Below are 12263 nucleotides of genomic sequence, written 5' to 3'. Positions count from 1 at the left end.
GACAGCAATTCAACCATTGCAAAGTCCTTTATATTGACCCAGTGTTTCCATCAAGGTCAATTGAATAACAATAGTTCATTTTTATACGCCCACATTTTCATGTGGACGTATTATGCCGTCGCCCCTGTTCGTCCGGACGTCCGTCTGTCTGTTTGTCCGTCCGTCCGTCCACAATTTGTTTGTGGACACTCTACAGTTCACAATTTTTATCCGATTTTAACGAAACTTGACATATAGGTGTATCTCCAAAAGATCTCGGCTGCTTTCGATATTGGCATGTATCGGATCGAAAATTCATGGATTATGGCCCCTGTTTTTACGAAAAATCACGTTTTTGGCTTGTGGACCCTATATTTTTATCCGATTTTGTTGAATCTTGAAATGTAAGTTTATAACCCAAAGATCTCGGTTCCTTTCGATAATCGCGCATATCGGAATGTAACTTCCTGAATTATGGCCCCTGATTGTACGAAAAATCGCGTTTTTAGCTTGTGGACCCTATAGGGGTCATAATTTTTATCCGATTTAAAAAAACGTATTATTATATCACCGTTACACCATAAGGAAGACTGAGTTGGAATTTCGTGAAAATCGGCCTAAAATTGACAGACAAAATGGCCGGCGTTCGTTCTCAAATAGCGTAAAAATATGGTATATCGAGGTTGTGGACCCTATAGAGGTCACAATTTTTATCCGATTTTGTTGAAACTTGAAATATAAGTTTATAACCCAAAGATCTCGGTTCCTTTCGACTGTAACTTCCTGAATTATGGCCTCTGATTGTACGAAAAATCGCGTTTTTAGCTTGTGGACCCTATAGAGGTCAAAATTTTTATCCGATTTAAAAAAACGTTTTATTATATCACCGTTACACCATAAGGACGACTGAGTTCAAATTTCGTGAAAATCGGCCCAAAACAACAGACAAAATGGCCGCCCCTCATTCTCAAATAGCGTAAAAATGTGGTATATCAAGGTTGTGGACCCTATGGAGGTCACAATTTTTATCCGATTTTGATTATCTCGGTTCCTTTCGATATTCGCGCATATCGGATAGTAACTTCTGAATTATGGCCTCTGATTGTACGAAAAATCGTGTTTTTAGCTTGTGGACCCTATAGTGGTCATAATTTTTATCCGATTTAAAAAAACGTTTGAATATATCACTGTTACACGCTAAAGATGGTTGAGTTGGAATTTCGTAAAAATCGGACCAAAACTGCCGGACAAAATGGCCATCTCTCGTACACAATTAGCGTAATGTTTTGGATCCTCTGGAGGTCACAATTTTCTTCTGATTTTGATGAAACTTGAAATGTAAGTTTATAACCCATAGATCTTGGTTCTTTCTAATATCTGCGCATATCGGATCGTAACTTCCTGAATTATGGCCCTTGATTGAACAAAAAAATCACGTTTTTAGCTTGTGGTCCCTGTAAAGGTCACAATTTTTGTCTGAATTAAAAAAAATTTCTGAATATATCACCATTACACACTAAGATCTTGGATCCATTAGATAATTGCGGATACCCGAACTTAACTTCCTGGATTATGGCCCCTGATTGTTCGAAAAATGGCATTTTTAGCTTGCGGATTATCTAGAGGTCACAATTTTTAAAAAATGTTTAAATATTTCACCATTCCACCATAATGAAGGTTGAATTCGAATTTCGGGAAAATCGAAATGAAACTGACCAACAAAATGGCCGCTCTTTGTACTCAAATTGTGTAAAAGTATGCAATACGAAGGTTGTGGAACCTCTAGAGGTCACAATTTTTATCTGATTTTGATGAAACTTAAAACATATCTTTATATCCCAAAGATCTCAGTCCCTTTTGATATTTGCACATTTCAGACCATAACTTTCTGGATTATTGCCTCTGATTGTTTTTAGCCTGTTCTCTATCCATGTCTTGCAAAATGTGGGCGTATCCTGCCTGGCAGCCGCTGGTTTCACTTTGTTGAGCCTTATGAACGCTCGAATGGCAAAAGTTATAATCTGATCTATATGAAATTTATAAGCATCATTTAAATTAGTGAAACGAAGAATTTCAGTAATTTCTGTCTATTACTTCTAGAGTTTTGGTCCTTGTTTTACTTTGTTGAACCTTGTGAACGTTCGAATGACAAAAGTTATCATCTGATCTGTATGAAATTTTATGCATTATTTGGATTAGTAAAATGAAAAAAGCCTCTCGAATTTCAACAATTTCTGTAAATTACTTCCTGATGAAATGATAATCTGATCTGTATGAAATTGTCTTGTAAATGCCCCCAATCACCTACAAAAGAGAAAATATGCGACAACCCTTTTTGACCAGTCAGGGGGTTGGATGGCTGAATGGTTAGCGTGCGCGCGCTGTATCATAGAGTCTGTCATTGATTCGACTGGCGTGGTTTCGAATCCCCGGTTGTACGTGACAAGGAGTAGGGTCGCCTGTCCAACCTCGTGGGTTTTCTCCGGGTCCTCCGGTTTCCTCCCACTGCTAAAGACCCCTATGCGCAAGTGAATTATTGAAATAAAATTAAACCATATGTTAGTCCCGAAATGACCTAGTTGTGTTGAGTGGACGTTAAACCCCATTTCTCTCTCTCTCTCTTTTTTGACCAGTCAGACGATTTAGCTGCTTTGGGTGTATGTTTTGATGCCTCCCAACCTATCTTTAATGGATAGGAGCCACGGTGGCTCAGTGAGTTGGACATTCCCGCTGTTGCCCGTTAAAGTTCATCAGGATTTTCCGGTGGGTTCTCCCTTGTCAATAGTGCAGAACAGAGTGCCTTTCAAGGGACATTGTATAGTCATTTGGATGAAATGAAAAACCGAGGTCCTGTGTACGCAGTTGGAATTCGACATAAAAGTAGGCCATAGTGTCCGGGCAGAATTTCCCTCATGGCACACTGTATAGTGTATGCCTGTCTTCATTAGCCTGTAGGACGTTAAACCCCATTTCATTTCATTTTTTTAATGGATCTTTTTCATATTTCATATTGAGATCATCTATCCCCATCCATATTCATAATCCACAGATTAGATTTCTTCAATGATCCTAAATCTTTATCAAATTTGCTCAATATCCAAGTTTTCCTTTTGGATAAGCTGGTGTGTGGGCGTATTCCACACTTTGTGTGGCTATCTTTCACCACTCCAGACCGACCCTTTCAAGTTTGGAATCCATATGAAATTATGCAGAATGTGTTAACTGGGTAATTGAGACAAGATGTCCAATAAATCAGTGCCTGAACAGTATACCCACACAGCCAGGCAGCCAGTTACCATATACACAATGGGTGCTAATTTATCTAGCTCAGTATTCATTGTATCATTAGTCAAAGTGTTTGAGACTGAGCAAATATTTTGGCGGGATTTAAAGCCTAAATTGTGATTTATTGTATATTTCAGAATCCTATAGATTTAATGAGAATAGAGAGTAAAGTAAATAATCGGGAATATAAAACAACTGATGACTTTTTTGATGATTTACATCGAATGTTTGATAATTGTATTTTATATAATGGTTCAGATAGTGGTATGTATTAGCAGTTTTTATACACCCACAATTTCATGTGGACGTATATTGTCGTCGCCCTTGTCCATCTGTCCGTCCACAATTTGTTTGTGGGCATTAAACAGGTCACAATTTTTATCCTATTTTGCCGAAACTTGAAATATAGGTTTATATCCCAAAGATCTTGGTTCATTTTGATATTGGCATGTATCGGACCATAACTTCATGGATTATGGCCTCTGATTGTACGAAAACACATGTTTTTAGCTTGTGGACACTCTAAGAGGTCACAATTTTGATCTGATTTTGATAAAACTTAAAATATTTATTTATAACCCAAAGATCTTGGCTCCTATTGATATTCGCGCATATCAGATCGTAACCTCCTGAATTATGGCCCTTGTTTGTATGAAAAATCGTGTTTTTAACTTGTGGACCCTCTAGAGGCCACAATCTTTATCCGATTTAATCAATTATATCACCTATGCAAAATAATGTTAGGTGATTTAGAAATCTGAGTCGTTTCGGTAAAGGGTCAACTTTTCCCTAGGTAGTGTTTGAATCTGGGTTCGGTTTCTCGTTTGAGGTGACTAGAGTTGGGAAATTCTTAGCTGGTAAGGTTACTCCACAGTGAGTGTAATTAAAATTAGAAATCTATTAGTGGCGACTAGGCGTCCCAGATTTCTCTCATGAAGCGACTAGTTTCATTCATTTCGAACTCATCAAGCTCTTTATATAGTCGTTGGGAATTATTTGGATAACCGGACTGGGTTGTTGAATTGTGTGATATGTACTAAGTTTTTCTAGTATTAGATAGCATAATTTGGAACTCGTCCATGCTAAGTCTACAATCAAACTTAGTATTCAACTGGTATTTGGCAATTGTGCTGTCGGGTTATATACTCTTCAAAAAAAGTAGGGGATATTGAAATGAAAATACCTATGCAGGTTGCGATATGATAAATAGTCATGGACACTTGACACTTCATATGTTCACAGATGAAGAACTTATTGCCCCAACAGAACCACTGAGCTGCACATGCGACACGCAATAGTACGAAACACGTAGGAGGGGTTCATTGTCAAATTTGACAATTCAAGGAAGGGTTGATGAAAACTGCCGTGTGCTGGTTTATCTATCCATGATTACTTTCCTATCGGTTCTTGCATAGCGTATCTTTGCTTTTTATACGCCCACATTTTCGTGTGGACGTATATTGTCGTCGCCCCTGTCCGTCCGTCTGTCCACAATTGTTTGTGAACAGTCTACAGGTCACACTTTTATCCGATTTCAACGAAACTTGAAATATTGGTTTATCACACTAAGATCTCGGTTCCTTTCGATATTGGCATGTATCGGACTGTAACTTCATGGATTATGGCCCCTGATTGTATGAAAAATCACGTTTTTAGCTTGTGAACACTATAGAGGTCACAATTTTTATCCGATTTGGTTTAAACTTGAAATGTATGCTTATAACCCAAAGGTCTCGGTTCCTTTTGATATTCGCGCATATCTGACCGTAACTTCATGAATTATGGCCCATGATTGTACGAAAAATCGCGTTTTTAGCTTGTGGACCCTATAGAAGTCATAATTTTTATCTGATTTAAAAAACCGTATTATTATATCACCGTTAAACCCTAAGGACAGCTGAGTTTGAATTTCGTTAAAATCGGCCCAAAACTGACAGACAAAATGGCCGCCGTTCCTTCTCAAATAGCGTAAAAAAATGGTATATCAAGGTTGTGGACCCTATAGAGGTCACAATTTTTATCCGATTTTGTTGAAACTTGAAATGTAAGTTTATAACCCAAAGATCTCAGTTCCTTTTGATATTCGCGCGTATCGGACCGTAACTTCCTGAATTATGGCCCCTGATTGTACGAAAAATCACGTTTTTAGCTTGTGGACCCTATAGAGGTCATAATTTTTATCCGATTTAAAAAATCGTATTATTATATCACCGTTACACCCTTGGGGATCACGTGGCTAAGTGGGTAAGACGCTAGCTCGCTAGCCTGGAGGTCGGGTGTTCGATCCCTGCATTGGCCGAGAAAGTTCACCCAGATTTTCCGGCGTGGTTCTCCCTTGTCAGTGATGCAGGACGGAGGGGCTGACAAGGAAAGCTGTCTAGTCGTTCGGATGGGATGGAAAACTGAGGTCCTGTGTACACATTGGCATGCACGTAAAAGATCCCTTGGCAGTTGGAATTTGATATAAGAGTAGGCCGTAATGCCGCTGTCCGGGCAAAATTTCCCTCATAGCACACTGTATGGCGTATGCCCGTCTTCATTAGCCCAGGTTAGGAGCAGAACAGTAGGATGTTAAACTCCATTTCATTTCATTTCATTTCCGTTACACCCTAAGGACGGCTGAATTCGAATTTTCGTGAAAATCAGCCCAAAACTGACAGACAAGATGGTCGCCCTTCGTTCTCAAATAGCGTAAAAAATATGGTATATCAAGGTTGTGGACCCTATAGAGGTCACAATTTTAATCCTAGTTTGAAGAAACTTGAAATGTAAGTTTATAACCCAAAGATCTTGGTTCCTTTCGATACTTGCGCATATGGTATATCAAGGTTGTGGACCCTATAGAGGTCACAATTTTAATCCTATTTTGAAGAAACTTGAAATGTAAGTTTATAACCCAAAGATCTTGGTTCCTTTCGATACTCGCGCATATGGTATATCAAGGTTGTAGACCCTATAGAGGTCACAATTTTAATCTTATTTTGAAGAAACTTGAAATGTAAGTTTATAACCCAAAGATCTTGGTTCCTTTCGATATTCGCGCATATCGGGACGTAACTTCCTGAATTATAGCCCCTGATTGTACGAAAAATCACTTTTTTTATCTTGTGGACCCTATAGAGGTCATAATGTTTATCCAATTTAAAAAAACATATTATTATATCACCGTTACACCCTAAGGACGGCTGAGTTCGAATTTCGTGAAAATCGGCCCAAAACTAACAGACAAAATGGCCGCCCCTCGTTCTCGAATAGCGTAAAAATATGGTATATCAAGGTTGTGGACCCTATAGAGGTCACAATTTTTTATCCGATTTTGTTGAAACTTGAAATGTAAGTTTATAACCCAAAGATCTCGGTTCCTTTCGATATTTGCGCATATCGAATTGTAATTTCCTGAATTTTGGCCCTTGATTGTAGGAAAAATCACTTTCTTTTTAGCTTGTTCTCTATCCATCTCTCGAAAATGTGGGCGTATCCTGCCTGGCAGCCGCTTGTTTATGTTATGTTCAATTTGATCGGGAGACGTGTTGGTTGACGTCAACAGACAACACTGCAAGAATTGGCCGTGGCACTGCAAGAGGAGTGGGTCAGATTGCCCCAAATCGGGATTGAACGGTTGATTAGGAGCATGCCACGACGAATTGCTGAATGTCTGAGGATTGGTGGAGCAATTACTCACTTTTGACGGTGTATCTCTTTGGGAGTGAAAGGGGGTCGTCAGATAAGCCGCCCATATGAACTGCTTATGTTCATATGTAGGCAATTGGCCTGTTGTTAACATACACTGGTTACCTCTAATAAAAACATCAGTGGATTTCCACAGTTTTGTATTGTTTCTGAATATCCTCTACTTTTTTTTGGAAGAGTATATTATCATAACGTGATAAAAATACCTAGTTGTCTTCACTAAGTTTTGGAATTGCCATATATACTATTCAAAAAAAGTAGGGGATATTTGATTTTTAAGTGTTATTAAAGTCACCTAATGAAACTGACGAAGAAACAAATGACAAAATGAAATGAAGTTCACATTCATCGATTTATTCCAAATGATCGTTAGACTAAGTAAGGCACAGACTGACCATTATAAGGGTAAAATGATACCCGGGGTCAAACAGCAAAGTTACCACAGCATCACAACCAAGTCAGTAACGGGTAAATCCTCCTCTGTTTGCCAAACAAGCATTGATCCGACGTGGCATACTCCTAATGAGACGTCTAAGGTCATTTTGGTCCAGATTGTCCCATTCCTGTTGCAACGCAGCAGCAAGTTCTTGGACATTGACAGGACGTTGTTGACGTTGACGTAACCTCTGTCCAAGCATGTCCCAGACATGCTCGATGGGGGAGAGGTCGGGACTCAGTGCTGGGCAAGGTAATGTGGTGATGTTCTGTTGTTGGAGGTAACCTGTAACGATCCTGGCCCTGTGACATCTTGCGTTGTCATCCTGGAAGATGAAACGGCGGCCATGACGTCGTGCGAACGGCACAACATGGACTGCCAAGATGTTGTCCCGGTAGTACTGGCCTGTAACACGCCCTGCAACAACATGTAAAGCCGTTCTTCCAGCAACAGTGATGCCTCCCCACACCATAACAGAACCACCCCCAAATCGATCATGTCTGATGACGTTAACGTCTTGGAAGCGCTCGTTTCGACGACGCCACACCCTCCTACGTCTGTCCAAAAAATCAACAGTGAACCTTGACTCATCTGAAAACATCACATTGCTCCAGCGTCGATTATCCCAGTGTTGACGATCCCTACACCAACGACGTCTTGCCTGAATGTGATGATCTCTCAAACAAGGGATCACGCGAGGACGTCGGGCGCGAAGGTGACCCCTATGCAGTCGATTCCGAATCCTCTGGCCACTCACTCTCACACCAGTGTCTGTTTGAAGACGAGCGCTGATCTGATTTGCTGTGATGGCAAGATTTCTCAAGGCCAAGGTACGGATAAATCGATCCTGGGCTTGAGTTGTCGCCCTTGGTCGACCTGAGCGTGGTCTGTCCTGTACAGATTGTGTATCACGGTATCTGGACCATAGCCTGCTTATGACAGACTGAGAAACATTCATCGTCCGCGCCACAACCGCCTGTGTTGTGCCGATGTGTAGCATGCCAAGGGCACGTAACCTTTCATTTTGGGTAAGCCGACGCATATCAAAATTTGTTTTCTGGTCACTAAAACAATTAAACTGATGTTTCCACCCTGGAATTCAATGCCACAATGACTGTAACATTCAAAGTCAGAGTCGTGCAAATCTTGGGTTGGACCCCCATGATGATCCCAAGCATCACCTGCATTCCATGCGGTAGCTATTGGCGCGTTTGGGCGTCACATGTAACTGGAAATGTTTCTTCTGTTAGGTTCTATAGTGACTTTTTTCGTAGTCATTTGCATATTTTAGTATTATGCCCCCAAAATCAAATATCCCCTACTTTTTTTGAATAGTATATATTAAGCAGCAAGAGAAACGTCAGGTTGGTATGTTACTCTGAATAGATGCATTGCAAAAAACTTGCCAAATGTTTTTATTGTATATCTGTGACCACATCTCCAACTTTACCTGAGCAATAAGGCTCCTTCCCAAACTCAGAATTGAACCCAGGAAATGTTCTCAAAAACGCAACCTGACTTATGAGATGGTAATGTGTTCTCCATAATTTCATGTAACTCATGCAGCACGTGCTGCTCACCGGGACCACCCCTATAAAATGCAACCCCATACCTGATTGAATCATTCACACTAAAACGACAGCTGAGAGGAACCAGGCGCTTGGAAGACGCGATGCTGGCCATACTGCCCAAGCCGTTGCCAATCACTTCCAGGTCAATGTTCGGACCATCTACAGGATTCAGCAACGATTTCGGGCCACCAACCAACACCACTGATAATCGCCCCCGAACTGGTAGACTGCCATGTTGTACGACAGCATGTGCAGAATCCCTTCACACAGGCGTCTGAGACAGCACATCAGACAGTGGGAACACATGGAAGACCCATCGGTACCGATACAGTGCGCCAATGTCTCACCAGAGAGAACATCCATTGCTGTAGACCTTACTGCGGACCGATCTTCACCCTGAACGTCTACAGTCTGCCCATCAACACCAGAATTGGCGACACAGGCAATGGAGAACTGTTCTGTTCACAGATGAGAGTCGGTATTGCGTATCAACTGCAGATGACAGGACCAGAATATGGTGTCGACGTGGCCAACGTTATTCTGACCAATGTGTCATGGAACGAGACTCATGGGGAGGTCCAAGCATAATGGTTTGTGGTTGAATTGGCCTGAACTGAAGAGTGGGTCCTGTGGTGTTCCAAAATCTTGGTCCAGGGAGAGGAGGCAGCATCACAGCAGTGCGCTACATTGATCAAGTTCTCAGACCGCACGTCATACCACATTTCGCACGTCATCGCATGACAGTGCCCGTGCCCACACCGCCAGAGTTACTCAGGACTTTCTACAGCAGAACGGTGACAATGTTATGCACTGGTCAGCTCTTAGTCCAGACTTGAACCCGATTGAACATCTTTGGGATGAAATTTAGAGGAGACTTAATAACGTCGTACCAAGACCAAACACAGCCGATGGATTGCGGCAGGCTTTTCTGAGAGTGTGGTTCCAGGTGCCAATGGCGTTCATCAATCGTCTGGTTCACTCCATGTACAGACGTTGCGCTGCTGTTATTGACACTCGCAGTGGACAGACCAGATACTGATGTATAGACTGTGTACAGACTCTGAACCTTCTCGTAATGTCTTGGAATTGTGATGAATTAATCACTAATGTGTCAACATATTGTTCACAAAAAATTGCTTTGATCCATTTAGTAAGTCGTTTTCTAGAATGATTTGATTAAAGTGCCTCTCTGATTTTGAAATCGTACTGACGTTTTTTTTTGCTGTTTAGTATATATACTCTTCAAAAAAAGTAGGGGATATTAAATTGCAAATACCTATGCAGGTTGTGATATGATAAATAGTCATGGACACTTGACATGCTTTGAGAGTAACGAAGATTTCAAGAAATGGAAGTGAAAAAAGGAAAACACGAGTTATCCTTCTATAAAACTGACTGAAGTTATCGCTCGTTACTTGAGTCGCTGGTTACTTCAGTCAGTTTTATAGAAGGATAACTTGTGTTTTCCTTTTGCTTTTTTAACTTTCATTTCTTGAAATATTTGTAAGCATCTATCGTAGCAATGATCTGTGTTTTAAAATTACTTTGGCACCATACCCTATCAGATGAAAACAGAATCAAAGTTGTCGGTCATATTTGAAATAAACATGTCTTATCGGGGTCACTAGGGGGCGTTCTGAACTGCAGAAACCAGGTGATATTCTCTTCTGAGGGGTACTTTTTTATAGGTCAATTGTGGCACCATGCTCACGAACGCAGAATTTTGTCCGCCATACTTGAAACACATCAGTCTTCTACTGGGATTTCGTAATGTGTTCAGCTTTGAACCGGTTCTGGAATAGGAACCCATGGGACTTTTTGTTCTGAAGTGGTGTTTTATTTACTTTGGGGCCATACCCGATCAGCTGAAACAGGAATCAAAGTTGTCTGTAACATTTGAAATAAACATGTCTATTGGGGTCACTAGGGGGCGTTCTGAAGTACAGAAACCAGATGATATTCTCTTCTGAAGGGCACTTTATATTTATAGGTCAATTGTGGCACCATTCTCACGAAAGAAGAATTTTGTCCGCCATACTTGAATCAGGATTTGGTAATGTGTTCAGCTTGGAACCGGTTCTGGAGGGAATTTTTTGTTCTGCAGTGGTGTTTTATTTATCAGCTGAAACAGGAATCAATTGTTGTCCGTCATATTTTGAAATAAACTTACGTACCCGGGTCACTAGGGGGAATTCTGAAGCCAGAAGCCAGGGGATTTTTTGTTCTGAAGGCCACTTTTCAAGTTTGCCTTAGCAACGTGAACATATGTAGCAAAGAATAACTTTGTCTGCAAAAATTTGAATTAAATCGACTTTTCCCGAAACCTAGGGGATGTGCAACTTAAGAATTCCCGTTCTGATCATCGGCCATGATGGTGCCTCCATTAGGCATAGTACCAATTTTGTCTGTGAGTTTAGAAACAATGGCCAGCTAGCTCCCCTACTAATTGGAGATGAAACTGAATAAAAATTAAATATTGTGATTAAATATCATTGTTTCATCATTTCACACAATTTTAAACACATATAATATCAAATTCACACCTAACATTTAGTCCCAATCAAAATGACGTCATTTTTCCAAATTCCTGCTGTAAAGTCAGGGTGGGTTGAGCCACACCCAAAATATTTTCAGGGTTCAAAGGGTTAAATTTGACTTTTGCGCACAACGATCAACTTTCGTGCACACGTCGACAAACTTCAGATGTCATCAAAAACATTGCTTAAGAAGACCCACGACTTTTCTTTTCTCCCTTAAAACACGCCCTTTATCCCCCGGAGTGATGAGTTAATTCAACTTCCGCGTACAACATTAATTTTTCGTTAAAAGTTTCACTATTGGTCTGCTAGAACATAACACTAACTTAAAAACGAGAAATCCCCTTCTATCCCGTATAAGAACAAAAAAACGGGGGATCCATGGGGTGAAATGACCAAAATGACAATTTAATTTGACTTCTGCGTACAACAATCAACTTTAGTGCATATGTCGACCAAGCTCAGTTGCCATCAAAAACACTACTTAAGAAGACCCACGACCCTTCCTTCCTCCTTTAAGAACACCCACTTTACACACACGCACACTATCCCCCCACCCCCAAACTTAAGAGATCAGTTAATTTAAATTGCATGTACAACATTAATTTTTTCGTTATAAGTTTCATTATTGGTTCACAGTAGAACATAACACTAACTTAAGAATGCGAAATCCCCTTCTATCTTGGATAAGGACGAGAAAAAACGGGGGCGGTGGGCAGGGTGAATTGGCCAAAACTAACGATTTTAGTCAACTTCAGCCCACAT

At 40.6% G+C, this 12263-nt stretch overlaps 1 protein-coding gene across 1 annotated transcript in view; it reads left to right on the top strand.

Moving 5' to 3' along the window:
- The window catches only part of LOC130013154 (bromodomain-containing protein DDB_G0280777-like), a 229994-nt gene that overhangs the window by 176148 nt on the left and 41583 nt on the right, over nucleotides 1-12263 (top strand). The window contains exon 14 of the mRNA XM_056101790.1: nucleotides 3402-3528. Coding sequence (XP_055957765.1) covers nucleotides 3402-3528 — 127 coding nt within the window. The remainder of the gene's footprint in view (nucleotides 1-3401; nucleotides 3529-12263) is intronic.

Source organism: Patella vulgata, chromosome 6, assembly GCF_932274485.2.
Source record: "Patella vulgata chromosome 6, xgPatVulg1.2, whole genome shotgun sequence".
In the NCBI taxonomy this organism is placed as follows: domain Eukaryota; kingdom Metazoa; phylum Mollusca; class Gastropoda; family Patellidae; genus Patella; species Patella vulgata.
This window is presented reverse-complemented; position numbering and strand designations above follow the sequence as displayed.